This window comes from Somniosus microcephalus, chromosome 14, assembly GCF_052327205.1.
Source record: "Somniosus microcephalus isolate GS21.2 chromosome 14, FLI_Smic_1.0, whole genome shotgun sequence".
Lineage (NCBI taxonomy): Eukaryota > Metazoa > Chordata > Chondrichthyes > Squaliformes > Somniosidae > Somniosus > Somniosus microcephalus.
The window spans coordinates 26,060,020-26,081,554 of NC_141000.1; the positions used below are offsets into that span (position 1 = coordinate 26,060,020).

Here is a 21,535-nt window from a genome sequence, read left to right on the forward strand (position 1 = left end):
TGGCGTGGGATCTTTTACATCCACCTGAGAGGGAAGACAGGTCCTTGGTTTAATACCTCATCCGAAAGACGGCACCTCCGACAGTGCAGCGCTCCCCCACTATTGCACTGGGGTGTCAGCCTGGATTATGTTTCTCAAGAATCAGGAGTGGGACTTGAATCCACAACTTTCTGACTCAGAGGCAAGAGTGCTCCCACTGAGCCAAGGCTGACACCTGCTAGAATTAGAGCAACAATGGGTTATTTTATAAAGAGCCATGCTGAGCACTGCTGAGGGTGGATGTACGCCATGTTCTATTTAATTAGGGTTCTCTCAGCGTTCCTGCCCGTCACTCAGTCTGGTCTATGCTGCCCTCTATTGGCCACTGCCCGACATAGCCAAAGAGCGGAGTGCAATGGGCTGTCTTTTGACTTGTCTCTCTTTGCCTGTTCAGAAACTTCCATCAGATGCCCAGTTTGTCCCGATTGTATCAGTTACTAAATTACAGCAGTGTTAGTCACACCCACACGTGTCAGTATGTGTAAAAGAACTCAGCATGGAACAGCCAGTTGCCCAGACACTGATTTTCTAAATACAGGAGTGCAGTCTAAATGTGACTTTTCAAGGTAAAGATCTGACTCTGGTCCAGTTCATGGACTCCAGCGTGAAGGGACTGAACTGAGAGCGAGAAGACCCTCACCATCCTTCACTGAGGATGGGCACATTGAACCTTTTTTTAATAGATTGCTGAAAAAAAATCGAACTTGAATTGAGAGGCTGGTTGGGTCGTTGTGTGTGCACATTAGAAAATCTGTTTTAATGATGTTGGTTGAGGGATAAATATTGGCCAAGACATCGGGAGATCTCCCCACCTCTTTGAATCTTTTATGCCCACCTGAGAGGGCAGATGGGGCCTCGGTTTGATATCTCATCCGACAGCCAGCACCTCCAACAGTGCAGCACTCCCTCAGCACTGCATCGAAGTGCCAGCCCCGATTATGCGCTCCGAATATGTCCAGGAGTAAGTAGTGCAAAGGTTAAACTCTCGAGTCACATTTTCTCCTCATTTTAATAATGTCTGTACGGGAGACTGTGCTGACGACCCAGCAATGAGTGAGCTGATCTCATCAGTGACTAGTTCAGTCGTAGACAGGCAGACCCGGTTTAATACCCGGTCTGTGCTGAATTACCTGACCTCACTTGGTTCTCATTCCTGCTGAAAAAGTAAAGAAGCTGTTTTACATAAATATATTAAGGACATTGTGTTGTTTACTGTTTGGGGAGTTTTAATGCTGTGTCACTGTTTATTTATCGCTCTGCCCAACTCTGAAAATATTAACGATCAGACAGATTTAACCTTAATTCCGGAGTATAGATGCCCTCTTTGTTCAGTCTATAAAAGGTTTTGTTACGCCGTCAGTTAAAACAGTCAGTGCACCGAGTCAATCATTCTTCAAACGGCGCAAAGAGCAGCAGCGTATCTGTCAGTGTCACAAAGCACATGCAAACAGGGGTAAAACCGGGGCTGAACCCAGCATTCTGACTGGCACAGGCTGCATTCAAACTCATGCAACATGCTGAATACATCTTACAGTTCAGAGGGAGCAGAGAGAGAGAAGAGCCCTTCCAAGAACCAGTCGTACCCAGTGGCAAGGACCTGCAAAGTGTGAAATAACCAAACAGTCAGGTTCATTTACTGAGCTTTCAGGTCTCCAAACCTTTCAACGACCCGGTGTCCACTCACAGAAAATGCAACACCGAACCGGTCCGACTAGAACTGGGAAAAGAAAGAAAGAATTTATAAAGAGCCTTTCACGTCCTCAGGACATCCCAAAGCACTTTAACACCCAACAAAGTACTTTTGAAGTGAAGCCACTTTTGTAATGTAGGAAATGCAGCAGCCAATTTGATACTGACCGGATAAGCTGTTTGTGATGTTGGTTGAGGGATAAATTGGCCAGGACACCGGGAGAACTTCCCTGCTTCAATGTCCCTGTAAGCTGTGCTTTGTTCTTTGCAAACTGTTTCTTTTAATGTGTGGCCCCTTTAAATTTCTAACATGTGCGGTATTTACACTGGAAAGACCGGTAAGCGGCCTGTCCGGGAACTTTCCCATCTCCGCCCGGGACCTTTCCCATCTCCGCCCGGGACCTTTCCCATCTCCGCCCGGGACCTTTCCCATCTCCGCCCGGGACCTTTCCCATTACTGCCCGGGACCTTTCCCATCTCCGCCCGGGACCTTTCCCATCGCTGCCCGGGACCTTTCCCATCGCTGCCCGGGACCTTTCCCATCTCCGCCCGGGACCTTTCCCATCTCCGCCCGGGACCTTTCCCATCGCTGCCCGGGACCTTTCCCATCGCTGCCCGGGACCTTTCCCATCGCTGCCCGGGACCTTTCCCATCTCCGCCCGGGACCTTTCCCATCTCCGTCTCGGACCTTTCCCATCTCCGCCCGGGACCTTTCCCATCTCCGCCCGGGACCTTTCCCATCACTGTCTGGGACCTTTCCCATCGCCGCCCGGGACCTTTCCCATCTCCGCCCGGGACCTTTCCCATCTCCGCCCGGGACCTTTCCCATCTCCGCCCGGGACCTTTCCCGTTACTGTCCGGGACCTTTCCCATTACTGCCCGGGACCTTTCCCATTACTGCCCGGGACCTTTCCCATCGCCGCCCAGGACCTTTCCCATCGCCGCCCGGGCCTTTCCCATCGCCGCCTGGGACCTTTCCCATCACCGCCCGGGCCTTTCCCATCGCCGCCCGGGACCTTTCCCATCGCCGCCCGGGCCTTTCCCATTACTGCCCGGGACCTTTCCCATCGCCGCCCGGGACCTTTCCCATTACTGTGCAGCTGCTTAGAGGGAACATTGCCCTACTCTTCTTCAAATAGTGCCATGGGATCTTTTACATCCATCTGAGAGAGCAGACGGAGCTTCGGTTTAACATCTCATCCGAAAGACGGCACCTCCAACAGCGCAGCACTTCCTCAGCACTGCACTGGAGTGTCAGCCTGGATTATATGCTTCAGTCTCTGGAGTGGCACTTGAACCCACAACCTTCTGACTCAGAGGTGAGTTTGCTACCCAACGAGCCAAGACAGACCTTTGGGACTCAGGACATCCGACAGTTGCGAAGTACACAAAGCACTAACCTCCTCAAAGCATCAAGTGTGACAATTGTGGTCATCAGCCTGCCCTGGGCAGTCTAGCTGAGGGAGGCTCCCCGCAGTACACAGCTCACGTAATGGGATCTGAGGCCAGTTTTAGTGGCCCAGGTTCAAATTGATCAGTATTTCAGTTTCCCAAATTCATTACACACAGCAGAGGGACAGCAAGAAAGAGATAGAGGGAGCATTGATCCCTCTTAGTATTACATTCAAACTAAGTTCCACAGAGGTGCAAGGACAACGTTGAAAGTCGCTGCGTCACTCAGTTCCTTCACGCTCGAAGGTGACTGGAGATAAAAGCGAGAGTCATTAGCTTTCTGTTATTCTTCCATGATCTCCTCTGACCCAACAAAGTAAACATTAACTTTCACACAATCGTGGTCACAATGTGGAATGGTGTTTTTGAATTTACAGCAGGCAGGTGTGTATATACCGTGTGTATCCTGAGACGCTAGAACAATATAAAGAGAGAGAGGCTTCCAGCTCCTTGGAATCTCTGTAAAAACACACTTTGGGAAGTGAATATTCATGTTTCCATGTCCACATTCTCCCCCTCTCCCGACAGCGCAGACCCCTGGCTTGGTTGGGGGGGGTGGTTCACGGACGATAGACGCCCTCCGTATTCTCACTCAAATGGCCAGTATTCAAGCGGGCACCTGTTGGCTCACCGTGTGGAGGTTGCAGACCTGAGCTCTGTGGTACCCCAATCCTGTCTACCCCTCTTGTCACCTTATCTAGCAGCCTTGTCCTGTCATCCAGGATGTGCCATTTCTTGCTTTTGGCCAAAGCTGTCAGCAATCAGTCAACAAGCAGACCGTATCTTGTGGTCGATAATGTGTGCACGTAATTTCACCGAGAAGCCAACCTGTCCAGTAACTTAAGGCACAATATAGTGCAACGTTCCCAAAGAACAACTCCCCTTGTCCATAAACTAAAGAATAGCTCACTCTTTTTTCCTCTGGGACTTGCTCCCTACATTGGCTCCCGGTTAAGCAACGTCTTGATTTAAAAATTCTCATCCTTGTTTTTAGATCACTCCATGGTCTCGCCCCCTCCCGATCTCTAACCTCCCCCAGCCCTACAACCCTCTGAGATCTTTGTGCTCCTCCAATTCTGACCTCTTGTGCATCCGACACTTCCTTCGCCCCACCATTGGCGGCCATGTCTTCAGCTTCCTAGGTCCTAAGCTCTGGAATTCCCTCCCTAAACCTCTCCGCCTCGCTCTCCTCCTTAAAGAGGTTCCTTTAAAACCTACTTCTTTGACCAAGCTTTTGGTCATGCGCCCTAGAATCTCTTTATGTGGCTCAGTGTCAGATTTTGTTTGATATCGCTCCTGCGAAGCGCCTTGGGACATCTTCCTACACTAAAGGAGCTATGTAAATGCAAGCTATTGTTGATACGTGTTTTAATACGGAATTACAAACTCCACGTGTTGTGCTAATCTTTTTATTCACCACACACAAGAGTACAAAGTAACACTGTTGTGTTTACCACTCCCTCTGCATACTTCAAACGGCAGAGAATTGAACCTCGGAATGTTTTATTACTTCATGGCCCAGGTTACTCGAACTTTAATTTCCACTTTTCACTGTTTGTAAAAAGGTCTTTAAGTCTGTGGCTTCCGATCCCCTCCCCATCGAGCTGCATTAGCCAGGCATTAGCAGCGGCTACCTCTGCGGGTCCCGTTTACTCTCTCTAATATCTTTCTTGCCTGCCCCTCCTTTTCTCAGTAAATTTTCTCTTTAATTCTCCGACATTATTTGTTTCTCATTCCCTCTTGCAGGTTTAATTGTCCCTTGCAATCCAGGTCCCTCCCTGTTAATCTCCCACATCCGCCCCTTGCACCCTCCGAGCTCGGCTTCCTTGGGACACTGGGATGGGGCAGAAGCTGAAGCCGTGGGGAGGGGAGGAAACCGAGGATAAGAACGGCACGTCGCATAGTTCGAGACCCCCGACTGAAGGCTGCGAGACAGAGGGTTTGACTCACTCCCGGATGGGAACGCGGCCTAGCCAGTAGCCGGCCAACCCCTATAGGAGTGGTAGCAGGATGGCTTGGGGGATCTTAATGTCCAGGCCTCATTAGCATGTGGCTTCCCGAACAAAAACAGCCGGGCAGACGTTAAAATCGTGCAGCTCAGAAGGCTCGTGCAGGAGGCGGGGGCTGAGGGAGAGAACAGTCTCCGGCACAAGGTAGGCGGATCAGAGGGGGGGGGGGGTTCAGCAGGAAAACGGGATCGGGAGAGGGGAGGCCCAATGTTTCCTTGTGGGGCTCGGCGGAGAACTCCCGCTCCTCCTGGCCCACAAAAGAGAATAATAAGATGGAACCCTTACACTTCACTGGGCCTCCTCTGGCCCTCGATCCAGCTCCCGGCAGGTCTGGCCTGGTGGGGAAGTCACCTCGCTCAGGCCTCAGGTTAAAATGGCAGATTGGGGGCAGTGATTACATCATCAGAGGCCGAGCTGCATATTTGAAGGATCCGCTGGATTCCAATGTCCATACCGCCTGCGATTTAAAATTGCAGTCAACCAGATCGGGGCAGGAAAGGAGTGGATAACTCATCCCCATCCCGGTAAATTTTAACTGGCCCGGTTTCCTCCAGGCTTGGGGGGTGGGGGAGATGATAAGCGGGGGGGTGGGGTGAATTAAAATCAACTCCAGACTGTTTGACAAAGTGCCACTTTCTTCAATAGGTAATACAACTGCAGGACAGGTTACAAGCGTTTTTTTACCTGCTTCATGTCACCTTGTTTCCTCCCAGCGACAGACGTGGGCGGGTACAAACATGGAGAGACAAGCGAGCGTGCGGTGGAGCCACCCACCAGGTGTAGAATGAGGGCAACTCCAGTAAATCCCGCCCCCCCCCCCCCGTGCCCCCCTCCCTCACTTCACGGACCCAGATCACAACACAGGGCCTTGGCGTAACAAGGCGTTGGATCAGAGGGCCGCAGACAAAGCCTGGTTGTCACGAGAGGTCAATGTGTGAGCTTTGTGACGCCGCACAGAACAGCACAGTGTTTTAAAAGTTAACGTCACGCAGATTTACAGATTGTGTGGTGATGGCCCTCACAACACAACAGCTTCTTTTACAGTGCTCTAGAACCAGTAAAGCATCGCTGCGAGACATCAAAGACCTGCTTAAAGGAACCATATGCATGAAAAAGCACTTGGCAAAACAACACGAGCATTTTATATCACCACTCAAACGCAACGACAACGTGTATTTATAAAGCGCCTTTAACGTAGTAAAATGGCCCCAAGGAGCTTCACAGGAGCATAAATCAAACAAAATGTGACAAAGAGCCAAGGGAGATATTAGGACAGGTGACCAAAAGCTTGGTCAGGTTTTAAGGAGCGTCTTAAAGGAGGAGCGAGGTGGAGAGGCAGAGAGGATTAGGGAGGGAATTCCAGAGATTAGTGCTCTAGACAGTTGAAAGTGCGGCCGCCAATGATGGAGCAATGAAAATAACACATAAGGCAAAGGTTTGCCAAACACTGTCATTTCAATTTAGACAGTGCGCCCCTTTAAAGGAACCGTACAAACGACCAGGGAGGTGAAACTCATCCGCTCGATATTTTTTAAAAAAATTCAGCATGAAAGTCCTGCTTCACACTCGCTGGACTGTTAAAGTTAGCGATAAAAGGGGAATGTCACTCCCAAGGCAACCAACAAGGTGGGTGGTGGGGGGGGTGGAAGGTGGAAGCAAAGCTTTCCCTGCGAACTGGGAGTCACCTGTGCTATTACCTGACTGGCACAAGACTTCCTCTTTCACATCCCGTGATCTACCACAACTTTGGCATCAGTACAGCAAATTCAAATACATCTGGCACGCTGCTCACCATTCCCCTGCAATTTATGTTTCAAAGCTTTTGCAGAAAACCCTTCTTTGCATGTTCTAGTTTTAGCTGGAACTCAGCAAGACTATTTTCTAAATGTCTGTCTCCCTCTCTCATCCCACCCCAATCCCCCCTTTTTCTTTAGATAACCAGAACGTGAAGAAGTGACTGGGAGATGGTAGAGTGTGACAGAAAAGAACATGCTAACTCCAGGGGAGAGGCACAGCCCAAAAAATAAACACACCGCACAGCCAGTCACTTAAACAACACTTCTGTCTCCGAGAATTCCTGAACACGACTAAACATAACTTTAAAACAGCAAGGGGCATTTGAAAACCTTACACACACTGCTTCACACAAGTTCCTTCATTACTTCTACAGAAAACTTACCTCAGTCTGTTAGAGACTGCACCATCAGCTCGAGATGCTGCTACTCTCTCTCTTTCTTTGAAGTTTAAATGAAGAGGACCCTCTTCACAACTCAACTACTTTTAAAACACCCAGTTTCAGGCAAACAAGCTCACACTACATGCTTCCCACAGCAGGCTGCCTTTGCTGCGATGATTCATATTCAAGTGACAATCCCATAGACGTTCCACTCACACTCCTCTCTTTACCCCGCTCCCTCCCTGCCCCACCCATGCCACGCAGCTGATTGGCTGAGCCTGCATATTACATCGCTGGCAGTCCTGACCTCACCCGGTCGGAGGGTTGAGACAGCCCAAAGCTTCAGTCTGGCTGAGGAAAGACTTCCCCATCAAAAAGTTTCACAAATGCTTTCAAAGAAAATGTGCACATTAAAACTGAAAAGCCTCTTTGTGGTTTATATTCTCACAATTGTTTTTTCCCCCCTCTACTGTTATAGGTTATGCTTGATGACACTATTTGGAATTGTACCAACTATCAGCACTGGGATTGTTCTCCTTAGAGCAGAGGAGGTTGAGGTGAGATTTAATCGAGGTGTTCAAAATCCTGAGGGGTTTTGACTGAGTAGATAAGGAGAAACTGTTTCCACTGGCAGGAGGGTCGGTAACCAGAGGACACAGATTTAAGATAATTGGCAAAAGAACCAGAGGGGAGATGAGGAGAAATATATTTAAGCAGTGAGTTGTTGTGATCTGGAATGCACTGCCTGAAAGGGCGGTGGAAACAGATTCAATAGTAACTTTCAAAAGGGAATTGGATAAATAGTCAAAAAGGTAACATTTGCAGGGCTGTGGGGAAAGAGCAGGGAGTGGGACTAATTGGACAGCTCTTTCAAAGAGCCGGCACAGGCACAATGGGCCGAATATTCTGTGAATATTCAGGCTGGCTTTTGTTTTGCTACCTGTGATTTTCCAGTATGATACTTATTAAAAGATAAAAAACAGATTCTAAATTGTATGAATAGATACAGTTAGTACCTAAAGTGAATGTAAAGTAGGCCGAATCGAGGCTGTAAAATAATACAAGCAACTGGCGGGAATGAGTTACTCATTTATTGCGGTAGCTTTATTACTTTCCAGTTTATCTTGTATTCTGATAACCGACACACCTTCGGCCAAGCGAATGAGCTTTAGACCTCCTTGGCACTCCGACAATGCCTAGTTTTTCCTGATTTCCCCCCCACCCGCTCAAAAATTAGGGAATAAAAACAGAAAATGCTGGAAATACTCAGCACCGCGGGTCAGGCAGCATCTGTGGAGAGAGACACAGAGTTAGCGTTTCAGGTCGATGACCCTTCACATTGACCTGAAACGTTAACTCTGTTTCTCTCTCCACAGATGTTGTTGTTGTTGTGGTTTACACCAGCACAAAACCACCATTGCAGGTTAACACGGGGCCACGGGGAAACGAAATGTCATGCTGCGTTTTGGCTATAGCAGAGTGTCCACTCAGCTCCGAACATGGTGTCCGGATCAGCTGCAGTCTCGCTGGGAGCTCCGCTGTTGCTCACTTCGACAGTCGCCGCAATTTACTGTATTTAACTTTAAAGAAAATAGTTTCAGTGAACTTATTGTTTGCCTCCTCCACCCCCGGTACAATTATCGCCCCTTCTCACCAATGTTCCCTTGTCCGCAGGTTCCGTGCGGCCCGGGGCCGGCTTTTCAAATTGGAATGGGCCGCGCAACCCATTAAAGGGACAGCGCACCCAAAAAAGAATTAGTGGGAACATTGCTTCTCATCCAGAGGTGCTGACGTGGCCTCCTGTACCTCACCCAAGTGGCCATTCTTTGTGTGCAAAAGTAGAGAGAGAGAGTGTGTGTGTGTGTGTGTTCAGGCTATTCGACTGTGGAAACCACCACAGCCCAACCTGATGTAAGTATCCCTCTCCCCTTTACGTCCCAAGTATGTACCCCTCTCTCTTTTACTTTCCAAGTAAGTACCTCTCTCTCTTTTTTCCGTATCAAGGCAAATGCGGTGTGCTGACATGTTGATGCCCAAAGTCCAACCAATACCTAGAAAACATGGTGGTTGGGAAGGGAGGCAGAATCAACCCAAAACACATGAATTCCAGTGAGCTTCTCGTTAGCATCATTTCTAAGCCTCTCACGATGCTCCCACAGCCCATGACAAGGTCTTTGCTGCAAAATGCAGCACGGTTCCTACCTCGGGCCTACTCGCCCGATTTTACTACCCCATCCCGCCCCTGTGAGGCGCTGCGCCAGGAGCAGAGCCCCACAAAACCGGCCCTACAACCCCTCGCTCCGCTGGTTCCTCCTGTTTGAACTCTGTGGCTTGGCTGTTTGGAAAGGTCTGCTCTCAGTCGGTGCTGGATCCTAAATCGGAACACTAAGATCTTGTTTAATGTGGGACAATGAGAAATGTTATGGCGGCAATGGCGTGATGCTCGGTGGCCCCTGGTGTGGATGGCCAGTGGGTGCCGCCTCCCCACATTAGGGGGTGCTGTAGCCTGAGGCCTGATCAGTGCTCCGTTCCCCTGGCACATGACAATGCCCACCTGTTACACCCATGGTGCTCTGAGCCAGCGTACCACCCGGTACACTGCCGGGTGGACAACCTGCCAAAAAAAAAGAAAACGTTTGCCTTCCATTTGGCCCTGTGTCTTTAACTGGACCGGTCTCGGTTTGATGCATCTCACTGGCCTCCAATGCCCAATCAATGAAAGGATTAGTAGCAGCCCCACCTGCTTATCACGGAGGATGGGTGTGAATTGGTGGCACTTTCGGGGCAGCCAGCTGCTCTTGCAGGTCCTCTGGATGCCCAGCTACGATTCCCATGGTCCTCCCAGTGCCTTGTACGCTCCGTGCCAGGAGGCCCACTCAAGCATCTGAAGGAGCCGACCTTGTTTTGACGTGTGAGGTCACCCCAGCCAGGAGCTGATGCTCGCAACATTGAAGGAGCTGATGCCCTGTCTGAGCCGCACCAACATCACCTCATCAGCCAGCTGCATGTGGTCCTGGGTATGTGATTCATGGCTTCCTGCTCTCGTGACTAACTAGCGATGTCATCAGCACTCGCTGCTCAAACATAAGTCATCGTCCACCTTCATTACTTCTCCCTTCCCCTTCTTTCCTGAAAGTATGGACTCCTCACTAGAGCAAAGCCTTTCAAGTACCTATTGCCCCCACCCCAGGATGCCAATTAGCAGCGGGAACTGTTTTTTTCTCTCTAGCCCAGGGTCCACTGAGAGTTTCAAACAAGCATCATATATAAAACTCTTAGCCTCACAACCTGGAGATTCTCCTGAAGAGTTTCTCAATTGCGAGCCTGAAATTCCTGAGGTGCGGCAGCCATCTTGCACAGTCAACCAGCTTCGGGTGAAAGGTCACCGTGTTTCTGAGGCGATGGGAACAGGCCCGCAAACCGTCGTGTGCAAAGGAAGCATAGCACATGAAGGGTAAACGTTGACCACTCGATAATCACGGGTTTCTACTGCAACAGGACTGGATTTCCACTGCGTTACTACTACACTATGGGATGGCTTAGCCCATACAGATAGCAGGCTTTTGTGATTACAGCTGCAACTCAGCAGTGCTGTTTACACAGATTCCACAGTTATAAAGAAATGATTGTGCCACACCAGCAAGAAAAATGCTGCTGTAGGTGTATTCTTCTCCTTTGGCATCTGTTGTTAATAGGCCTCACTGTTGCTGCACACCAACTCCAGGCCCCGTTTTCCCACACACACAGCCCGTTGCCTGACTGCTTTACTGTTCACAGCGACAAGGCTAGAGACCCGAACACAAATCATCACGAGTTATGTGAAAGCAGTTCTAGGGTTTATTTCTAGAGGTATAGAGTTGAAAAGTAGGGAAGTTATGCTAAACCTGTATCGAACTTTGGTTAGACCACACTTGGAGTACTGCGCACAGTTCTCGTCGCCATACTATAAAAAGGATATAGAGGCACTGGAGAGGGTGCAGAGAAGATTTACAAGGATGATACCAGAAATGTGAGGGTATACAGATCAGGAAAAGATGAATAGGCTGGGTCTCTTTTCTCTTGAAAAGTCGGCTGAGGGGTAACTTAATAGAGGCCTTTAAAATTATGAAAGGTTTTGTTAGAGTAGATACAGAGAGAATGTTTCCACTTGTGGGGAAGAGCATTAAGGCCATTAATATAAGATGGTCACCAACAAATCCAATAGGGAATTCAGAAGAAACTTCTTTACCCAAAGAGTGGTGAGAATGTGGAACTCGCTACCACAGGGAGTGGTTGAAGCGAATAGTATAGATGCATTTAAGGGGAGGCTAGACAAGCATATGAGGGAAAAGGGAATAGAGGGTTATGCTGATAGATTTAGATGAGGAAAGACGGGAGGAGGCTCGAGTGGAGCATAAACGCCGGCATGGACTGGTTGGGCCAAATGGCCTCTTTCTGTGCCGTATATCCTACGTAGATGTGCCTCAGTCATTTCGGGTGAGGCCATCAAATCAGTTTTGTTCCTTTTCTCTTGTGCATCCCCGATTTTCTTCACCCCACCATTGGTGGCCGTGCCTTCAGCCGTCTCGGCCACAAGCTCTGCAATTCCCTCCCCAAACCTCTCCACCTTTCTTTCCCCCTTCAAAACGCTCCTTAAAACCGACCTCTTTGACCAAGCCTTTTGTAGTGTATGTACCTTGAAGAAGGAACTATATTCTGCAGCCCCTGTCTACTGCAGTACCAGTAGTGACCACCCCTGTATATAAGCCTATTTAGTAACTTTGTATAGTAGTTCCAGTTTTGTCTCCATTCAGTAAACACCTGTTATAACCAACTTCTGCAGTCCGTGTCTCAATTACACACGGACGTTACACTGGCGACGAACAGATCCGAACTTACCTACAGTTCTGCACCACCTCACGGGGATCCATCCCTGAAGCGAAGTTGTTAGAGGTCGAGGCCAGAAGGAAGAAATCCAAAAAGAAAAAAAAAACAAACAGAAGAAACGGGCGTCGACCGTGGGCAACCGCCCTCTGATTCATCGAATTCGAAGATTTGCAGGAGAGGCTGTCGAGAGCTGGGCTTGGTTATCCAGTCTATGGTGTTCCAGCTAATCGGGCTGGTGGCAGGTAGTACACTGATCCTTCCTGGGCTGCGGCGGGCTAGAGCTCGATCGGGTGGCTTTTCAACGGGGCCGAGCAGCGTTGTCGGGAAGAGGAGAGAGAGAGAGAGAGAGAGGGTGGAGCACACAGGGCGCGGCCGGTGCTACGAAGCCGGGCAGTGTACAGACCCGAGAAGAGGGAGGAAAGTGTCCCATAGGGTCTGCTCTGACGACGGGAACAGTAATTAAAATAAAATAAATTAGAAGCGCAGAAAGCCGCGAGGAGCTGCAGTTTGCCACGGGGACCGCGGAGAGCGGCGTTGGCAGCAGTGCGGGGGGGAATTGCGCGAAGACCATAGGGCGTCGCCATCAAGGCATAAAAACGCCAGCAACAGCGCTAGCAGCAGCGGAAAAGACAGAAAGCGCGGGAGGCGCCATCTTAATCCAGCGGGGAAGGCGGCAAAGCGCGGGAGGCGCCATTTTGTTCAATCGGGGAAGAAGGCAAAGCGCGGGAGGTGCCATCTTAGATCTCCAAGATGCCGAAGACTGGCAATATCACTGCCTTCGATAATGCAATAGAAGACTGGACCACGTATGTGGAAAGAGTCGAAGTATATTGCAAGGCAAATGAAGTAGCCGATGAGAAAAAGGCATCGGTACTACTAAACTTAATGGGCGCAAGAACGTACGGCCCATTGCGGAACCTGATCACTCCAGTCAAACCGATGGCGAAGAGTTTTAACGAAATTGTTGATATCCTACAGGAACACCTAAATCCTACACCGCTGCTGATAGCAGAAAGATTTAAATTCCACAAGAGAAATCAGCATAAAGATGAGAGCAATGCTGATTACCTTACGGAACTATGCAAGCTATCAAAGCACTGCCAGTTCGGAGCCGGACTGGCAGATACCCTACGGGACAAATTTGTCTGTGGACTCCTGAGTGAAGGAACCCAGAAGAGGTTACTCTCAGAGAAAGAGCTGACGCTAGATAAGGCTTTCAGCGTGACAGTATCGTACGAAGCAGCAGCAAGGGGAGCTGTGGAAATACAGCAAAAGCCACAGGAATACGGCACCCATGAAATGACACGGGGATTTGAAAAATGTTATCGCTGCGGCAGAACAACCCATGACCAGAAGGACTGCTGGTCCAAGGACAAAACATGCAGGCAATGCGGAAAGATGGGACACATTGCACGAGTTTGCAGGTCCGGGAAGAAGACTAACAACAACAAAAAGGCTACTAAGGAAAAGTACAGGAAAGTACAAAAGATGACGGACAGTAGTTCTGAAGACCAGAAGAGCGATAGTGAATCCGGGAACAAGAGACTAAGCTGTCTCAAACTACACAACGTAATCACAAAAGAGGATCACCGAACCATTTGGGTCACCCTCACGATAGCAGGGTCCCAAGTCAAAATGGAATTGGATACAGGATCAGCCCTGACCGTCATGAATCGACGAGACTACGAGCGGCTATTCTCACACATACCCTTGAAAGACACATCCATTGTCTTGAAGACATATACGGGGCAGAAAGTATACCCCAGAGGGAAAATAAGGGTGCCTGTCGAATACAACGGCAAGGAAATACAGAAATTGTATCTGTACATACTGCAAGATGGTGGACCACCGTCATTGGGACGTGAATGGATCAGAAAGATAAGTTTAGACTGGCACTCCATTCGGTGGCTGGTAAAAAGGATGACGACGTCACACCTGGACGATTGTCAAAAATCTTGGCTAACGCTGAAGAGGTATTTCAACAAGGACTGGGAACTCTTAAAGGCGTAACCGCCTCGATAAAAATAGAAGAGAATGCAATTCCCAAGTTTTTCAAAGCAAGACCGGTACCGTATGCAATTCGCCCAGCTGTCGAGGCAGAGCTGGAGAATGCAGGCATGTTAACTAAGGTAGACTGGAGCGAGTGGGCGACACCCATCGTTCCTGTCATGAAGAAAACGTTAAACAATAAGTCTGAGGAGCCAAGGAAGGTTTGCATCTGTGGGGACTTCAAGGTGACTGTGAACCCAGTCCTTCACACAGTACAGTATTCTCTTCCGAGGATAGAAGATATTTTCGCCTCACTATCTGGAGGGAAACGTTTTACAAAAATTGACCTAGCGCAAGCATATTTGCAGATGGAGGTTGAAGAATCCTCTAGCAAGTATCTCACGATAAACACTCACAAAGGTCTTTACCAGTATAATCGACTGGTATTCGGAGTTGCATCAGCTCCGGCTATATGGCAAAGAGCGATGGAACAAGTCCTGCAAGGGATTCCGGGGATTCAGTGTTACTTGGACGACATCCTAGTGACGGGTGAAAATGACAGTGAACACCTTGCCAACCTAGAGCAGGTGCTCACTAGACTAAGAGAACATGGGCTACGAGCCAATCGCCCCAAGTGCGAGTTTTTAAAGAAACAAATATCGTATTGTGGCCACGTGATTGATGAAGAGGGGTTACATAAGTCGCCTGACAAAATTGAAGCGGTAGTTAAGGCTCCAGCGCCTGGAAATGTGTCGCAACTGAGGTCATTCCTCGGATTGGTGAATTACTACCATAAGTTTTTGCCGAATTTGTCCACAATTCTGCACCCACTGAACGCCCTGCTACAAACTGGAGTAGCATGGAAATGGAGCGATGAATGTGAGCAGGCCTTTCAGAAGTGTAAAGGCCTGATCACTTCAAGAGAAGTATTGGCTCACTACAACCCATCACTACCGATAAGACTGGCGTGTGATGCGTCTCCCTACGGCGTTGGAGCGGTACTGTCACATAAATCCCTTGCTGGTTCAGAGAGGCCGATAGCTTTTGCGTCACACTCGTTAACTGCAGCCGAGCGTAACTACGCCCAGATTGACAGAGAGGCCCTCAGCCTGGTGTGGGGGGTGAATAAGTTCAATCACTACCTGCACGGACAGAAATTTACTCTACTAATTGATCATCAACCTCTTGTCTCCATTTTCAACCCTAAGAAGGGCATCCCGATAATGACAGCACAATGGCTACAGAGGTGTTCCCTTTTCCTAGGGGCACACCAATATGACATTGAGTACAAAGGAACTAAACAGCATGGGAATGCTGATGGATTGTCGCACCTACCGTTGCCGACGGTGGAAGAAGCACCTGCAGTGGATCCTGTGGAGATATTCCACTCGACCATAGTCGAATGTCTACCTGTGACGAATGCAAACATAGAAAAGGAAACACGAAATGACGCGACACTCTCCAGGGTCTATGATTTAACGGTGAAGGGATGGCCAGCACATGGCGAACCACTGTTGCCAGCATTCTCGCTGAGAAGAGAACAGCTGTCAGTGTGCCGAGGAACCTTGATGTGTGGATCCAGAGTAGTAATTCCACCCAAATTGAAGGATAGAGTGCTCAATGAGCTTCATGAGGGTCATCTGGGAGGGGTAAAAATGAAGAACTTAGCCAGAGCGTTTGTGTGGTGGCCGGGAATCGATAGAGAAATCGAAGAGATGACCAAGAGCTGTACAGGATGCCAGAAGGTCCAAAACGCCCCACCACAAGCCCCTCTACATCCATGGGAGTGGCCCTCATCTCCATGGCAAAGGGTGCACATTGATTTTGCTGGTCCATTTATGGACTCGATGTTTTTAATTGCGGTGGATGCACATTCAAAGTGGCCAGAGGTAATAAAAATGTCCTCAACCACCGCAGAAAAAACTATCACAGTCTTACGAACCATTTTCGCCAGAAATGGACTGCCTGAACAGATTTGCTCCGACAATGGACCACAGTTTGTGTCTTAAGAGTTCCGGAGGTTCTTAAAGAACAATGGTGTTAAGCATTGCACATCCGCCCCATATCATCCAGCCACCAATGGATTGGCTGAGAGGTTCGTTCAAACATTCAAGAAGGCTATCAAGGCAATGTGTAATGAAGACATACCCCTACAACACAAGGTGGATAACTTCTTGTTTGCCTACCGGAATGCGACATATGCGGTTACCAACCAAACTCCAGCCATGATGTTCTTCAATCAAAGACTAAGATGCCGCTTGGATTTGGTTAAGCCAAACATCAGAAGAGATGTGGAGAACAGGCAGTTTCAGAATATGAATGAAAGGCCAACCAGGAGTTTCAAGATAGGTCAACCAGTTTTGGCCCGGGACTACCGCACAGAGAAATGGCAGCCAGGAACGATCTACACACGGCAAGGACCTCTAATGTATACCGTGGACGTTGGAGAGAGCATTGTAAGACGCCATGCTGACCAGATTCTAGAGTCACTGGAAAACGTCAAATCTACACCACGATCCTATACACCTGGTGATGAAACCGAAGTACCAATTGCATCTACCTCAGAATCGGTGATATTGGAAGCAGACGAACCAAACAACGACGTTGATCCCGAATCAACTTTGCCAGAAGAACCTGATACCCCAAAGAGGCGTTATCCGGACAGAATCAGGAAGCCTCCTCAAAGACTGAATTTATAATTGATTAACTTCAGCTAATGTATATAGCAACTGTAATTGTAAATATGTTATTTAATTATTAATCGAATGTTATGTACTGGTTAGCTAAAAGGGGAGGAATTGTAGTGTATGTACCTTGAAGAAGGAACTATATTCTGCAGCCCCTGTATACTGCAGTAGCAGTAGTGACCACCCCTGTATATAAGCCTGTGTAGTAACTTTGTATAGTACAGTAGTTCCAGTTTTGTCTCCATTCAGCAAACACCTGTTATAACCAACTTCTGCAGTCCGTGTCTCAATTACACACGGACGTTACACCTTTGGCCACCTGTCCCAATATCTGTCTTTGGCTCGGTGTCATGTGAAGCACCTTGGGACGTTTTATTACGTTAATCTGCTATATAAATGCAAGTAGTTGTTCCAATAAAACAAAGCAGTTTTAATTATTGTTTGCCTCATATTGTGCCAGAGGTCACCGTGCTGTATTACTGAGTTCTTGCAAAAGTAACAGTTTGTGTGTGTAAATGACCTTTTCAATGGACACACACTGGCCTGGACTAATCTTACATGAAAGAACAAATGAACTTGCATTTCTATAGCACCTTGCATGACCTCAAAACATCCCAAAGTGCTCGACAGCCAATGAAGTACTTTTGAAGTGTAGTCACTGTTGTAATGTAGGAAACGTGGCAGCCAATTTGCGCACAGCAAGGTCCCACAAACCACAATGTGATAATGACCAGATAATCTGCTTTAGTGATGTTGGTGGAGGGATAAATATTGGCCAGGACACCCCTTGCTCTTATTTGAAATAGTGGCTTGGGATCTTTTACGTCCATCTGAGAGAGCAGACGGCAGCCTCGGCTTAAAGTCTTATCCAAAAGACGGCACCTCCGACAGTGCAGCACTCCCTCAGCACTGCACTGGAGTGTCAGCCTAGCTTTTTGTGGAGTGGGACTTGAACCCAAAACCTTCTGACTCAGAGGCGAGAGTGTTACCCAGGCTGAAACCTTGGTGGTATCAGTTGATGGGGTTTTTTTTTGTTGACTATATGAAAGGTAACCAGTTCCACCAAAATTACTGGATTGAATGAGGTGTAAATGTCGCCTCATCTTTCCAGGGCTGTTGATTGTACATGTAGCGTGTGAAACTGTAACGAAGAACCGGGTGACAGCAAATCAGCCGCCGGTTTTACACCCCGCCTGATTATCTTGTCCACTGACAGCCGATTCGCCATTGCCCGTCTCGCACCATCGATCAAGACCAATGTCACCCCGTTAGCCACTCCAACACTAATAAATACGCTATGACAAGGAGTCAGCCATGGTACCTTCACAAAATGGTAGAGTCCCAAAATATTTATCGTAAAACGCCTGTCGAACAGCCAAAATACTTCAAAAACCAGTCGCACGCAGATGCCTCGGTGCCAAAGAAAAACACTCCCTGCAAACAAGTGGCTGACAACTGTAGTTCCAACCACGCCCTCCAGGAGCTGTATCCCTTCAGAGAGCTCAGCTACATTTAACCCTTTCAGTGCAAGCATTTTGCTGCTTTGAAAACATGTTCTCTCGATGCCTTCGAAATATTTTCCCTTTAATCTGTAATGCTGAATTCTTACGGTAGAATTAAAATGTGCACCACCTTTCTATTCCTGTGCGCTAACGCAGAGGGAGCAGGAGGAGAGGAAAGGGGATCGAGGGATTCTGCGCTCGCAGCAAGTGTGGGTCGGAGAGAGTGCCTATGAACATACGAAAAAACGACCTATTGGTCCAGCCAACCTGTCCCACACAGTTGTGATGCCCCATGCATCACAAAACAGACACTTCCCACCCCATCCGGTCCATGTGACCTCCTGGGAAAGGTGAAAAACCAGATTAAAAACCCAGGCCAATTTGGAGAAAAAAAATCTGGGAAATTCTTCTCCAACCCCCTTAGATGATCATAACTAGTCGAGATGACCACTCTGGCCCTGATTAACGTTGTACAGTTCCTACCTCTTGTACGAGGTGATCTCCACCCCAGCCAGAAACAGGTCCAGCTCTCACTTGAAGGAATTCAGCGAATCGGAGTTCACCGCACGAGCCGGCAGCCTGTTCCACAGGTCCGCTATTCTCTGGGAAAAGAACCGCCTCCTGACATCTAACCTAGATCTGGCCTTGTACAATTTGAGATTGTGACCACTGGTCCTCCCTAACCTATTCAATTGAAATAATTGATCTACACAAATACAGTCTAGTTCCTTCATCATCTTATAAACCTTGAGCAAATCACCACTTCTCTAAACTTTTCTTTGTTCCTATCTTTTTTTAAATTCTTTCATGGGATGTGGGCATCGTTGGCAAGGCCAGCATTTATTGCCCATCCCTAATTGCCCTTGAGAAGGTGGCTGTTAGGTAGGGAGTGCCAGGATTTTGACCCAGCGATGATGAAGGATCGGTGATATACTCCTAAGTCAGGATGGTGTGTGACTTGGCGGGGAACTTGCAGGCGGTGGTGTTCCCCTGCGCCTGCTGCCCTTGTCCGAAGAAGCCTTGGAGAGTTGCTGCAGTGCATCGTGTAGGTGGTACACATCTGGATAACTAAGGTGTTTTAAACTGGGAATTAACCTTCTGACCCTCCCCTGCACCCTTTCCAAAGCCTTAATATCCTCCACCAGGTGAGGAGACCAACCTGGACACAGTGTTATAACTGAGGCCTAACCAAGGTCTTGTACAAGGTCAAAGTGGTCTGCTTATTTTGTAGTGAATTGTCCTGTGAATACACCGGTTTTCTTCAGCTAAAGTTTCACAGCATGAATCAATCACCTTTAGATGCATTAAAAGACCCAGATCGCTTTCTTTCACCACTGGCTTTAATTCTTTTCTTTGTAGGGTGTACATATATTGAGCATTTCACCTGCCCATGTCCATAACATGGCACTTTTCTAAGTTAAGCATCATTTGCCAGTCACAGGTCCAGTCACCCAGCACATCCAAGATCTGCCTGCAGCAGTTGAGCACCGCCTACAGTCCTAACTCTCGCACATATCTTGGTATTGTCCACAAACTTGTGGATCATTCCCCCGACACCTTCATTTAGGTCATGGAAGAAAATAGTAAATAGCAATGGTCCCAACACCAATCCCTGCGGGACACCACTGGTAACCGGTCTCCAAGCAGATCCAAATCTATTGCCATAACGTCTCACCCCTCAAAGTTCGACCCGCGCTCCCAGAGAACATGGTTTCCCACTGGAGGTGCACAAAATGGCAGTAGCATCAGAACTTATATAAAAACGTCAAGCAAGGTTAAGGAGGGAATATTGGTCTATTGGTCCATCCCTCTAACAATGCTGAATTACTGCAGTGGAGATAAAACATCCACAGAAGGAAAATAACGCTCTCAGCTGTTTCATAGACTCAGTACACGGAAAGTTTCCATGATGTTTGAATGTTTCTGCAGCCAATGCTGTGGAGTGAGTGAGAATTCTCAACAGGAATACAGGAACAGGAGTAGGCCTTAAGCCCCGCGTGCCTGCTCCGCCATTCAACGAGATCACGGCTGATCTGCACCTCAACTCCGTTTACCCGCCTTTGCTCCGTATCCCTCGATACTCTTACCCCCCCCCCCCAAAAAAAATCTACCGCTCTCAGTCTTGAAAGTTCCAATTGACCCCCGGCATCCACAGCCTTTTGGGGGAAGAGAGTTTCAGATTTCCACTGCCCATTTGTGTGAAAAAGTCTTTCTTGATTTCCCTGCTAAAAGGCCTGGCTCTAATTTTGTGCTAGCTAGAAAACCTCAAATTGATATCAAGGGCTGACATTCCAGATGAGCTGGTGAGTTAACGAGCCCTCACACAGGGTCTCCACTGAGCTAGGCGACTGCTGTAGAGCTCGAGCAATGGCACGTATTAAAAATATGAAGGCTTCTCTCGTTGGAAGTGCAGGAGCTTGTAATCCCAGTGCAGGATCTGCTAAATATCCTGATTACCCCCAGAAACCGCCCTTCCCACAAGTGAAAATTCAGCTTTCCACGCTCATTAAAATACAGCCACAAGAAGTGACTCCAACAACAGCTCAGGGAACCACAGGTAAGTGATGGCTACACGCGAGATACCACCACCTCCTAGTGCCCTTTATTACCCACCTTACAGGCGGACTTGTCCTTCTTCCTCCAGCTTCGGGAGCTGAACACTCCATCTCCTTCAGGAAACCTTCTGGATGTCTTCTCACTTCAATGGGAACATCCTGCAGCGTAGTTAAAACAGGAAATTGCTGTTGATAGCCTATTATTTGGTGTCTGTAAGCTGTATTTCACCCAATGCGAAGCAGCTCATTTTGAAACCAAACCCTGTTAAACTGCAGAGGTCTTGGCCGTGGGGTGCTGTTGGGATGGGTGAGGGTGGCGGGGTGAGGAGCAGCAAGAGATTGCTAGCTGTGCAGCCTTGGCTTCCTGTACAATTCACCAGCCGCCCTGTTTTGCTCTTATTCACCCTGTACTTATCCCTTCTCAATCCAGTTTGGTTTCCCTATACTCAAGATGATTGTAGGGCTGAGGTCTGAGCCTCGCACGTAAACTTGCCTGCAGATATTGGCAGAGAGCAGCCAGTGCTTTGGTTGTGCCGCTGGATTTACAGGAGGGGTGAAATTGGCCTTGGAC

The 21,535-nt window shown here is 48.4% G+C and overlaps 1 protein-coding gene across 9 annotated transcripts in view; it reads right to left on the minus strand.

Moving 5' to 3' along the window:
* shroom2a (shroom family member 2a) overlaps positions 1 to 21,535 on the minus strand; it is a 299,172-nt gene that overhangs the window by 24,014 nt on the left and 253,623 nt on the right. For all 9 annotated transcript variants that reach the window (XM_086006382.1, XM_086006375.1, XM_086006374.1 and 6 more), the window contains one exon: positions 21,023 to 21,123. In XM_086006382.1, coding sequence (XP_085862508.1) covers positions 21,023 to 21,123 — 101 coding nt within the window. The remainder of the gene's footprint in view (positions 1 to 21,022; positions 21,124 to 21,535) is intronic.